Source organism: Cryptotermes secundus, unplaced genomic scaffold (genome assembly GCF_002891405.2).
Source record: "Cryptotermes secundus unplaced genomic scaffold, Csec_1.0 scaffold51, whole genome shotgun sequence".
NCBI lineage: Eukaryota > Metazoa > Arthropoda > Insecta > Blattodea > Kalotermitidae > Cryptotermes > Cryptotermes secundus.
Window position 1 is genome coordinate 326463 of NW_019737980.1, and position 528 is coordinate 326990.

At 36.9% G+C, this 528-nt stretch overlaps 1 protein-coding gene across 1 annotated transcript; it reads left to right on the forward strand.

The window, feature by feature from the left end:
- On the forward strand, window positions 1-315 carry LOC111870500 (cytochrome b5). Its single transcript, XM_023862833.2, has one exon. It carries the CDS (start codon window positions 1-3, stop codon window positions 313-315), a length of 315 nt encoding a protein of 104 aa, XP_023718601.1.
- The last annotated feature ends 213 nt before the right edge of the window (window positions 316-528 follow it).

Below are 528 nucleotides of genomic sequence, written 5' to 3' on the forward strand. Positions count from 1 at the left end.
ATGAGTGATGAAGTGAAGCAGTACAGCTTAGAGGAGATCAAAGAACATAACACTGCTGAATCTGTCTGGTGCATATACAAGAATGGGGTATACGACATTACACACTACATTGATGAACATCCAGGTGGTGGTGAACAGCTTCTGGATGCAGCTGGAGGTGATCTGACAGCCGAATTTGATGACTTTGGACATTCGGATAATGCTCTTCAAATTCTGAAAAAGTTAAAGATAGGTGAACTGAGAATGGAAGACCGTGTCAAAGGAAAAAAGACTGAAAACAAAGAGAAATCCAAAGGATGTTGTGCTATTATGTAGCATCCTAAACAGTATTTTAACAAAAAAGATTTTGGATAAAACGCTATTCAAATATACTTGGAAACAAACTGAAGTATGTATAGTTAGTGTGTCTTATGTGTTATAATGGAAACAAGATTTTATACTGGAATGATGGAAACATCTCAAAATAATCTTGGGCTCTTTGTCCAGGTCATGGAACTTGAAGACGTGCTGGGATTAATATTACCTGTA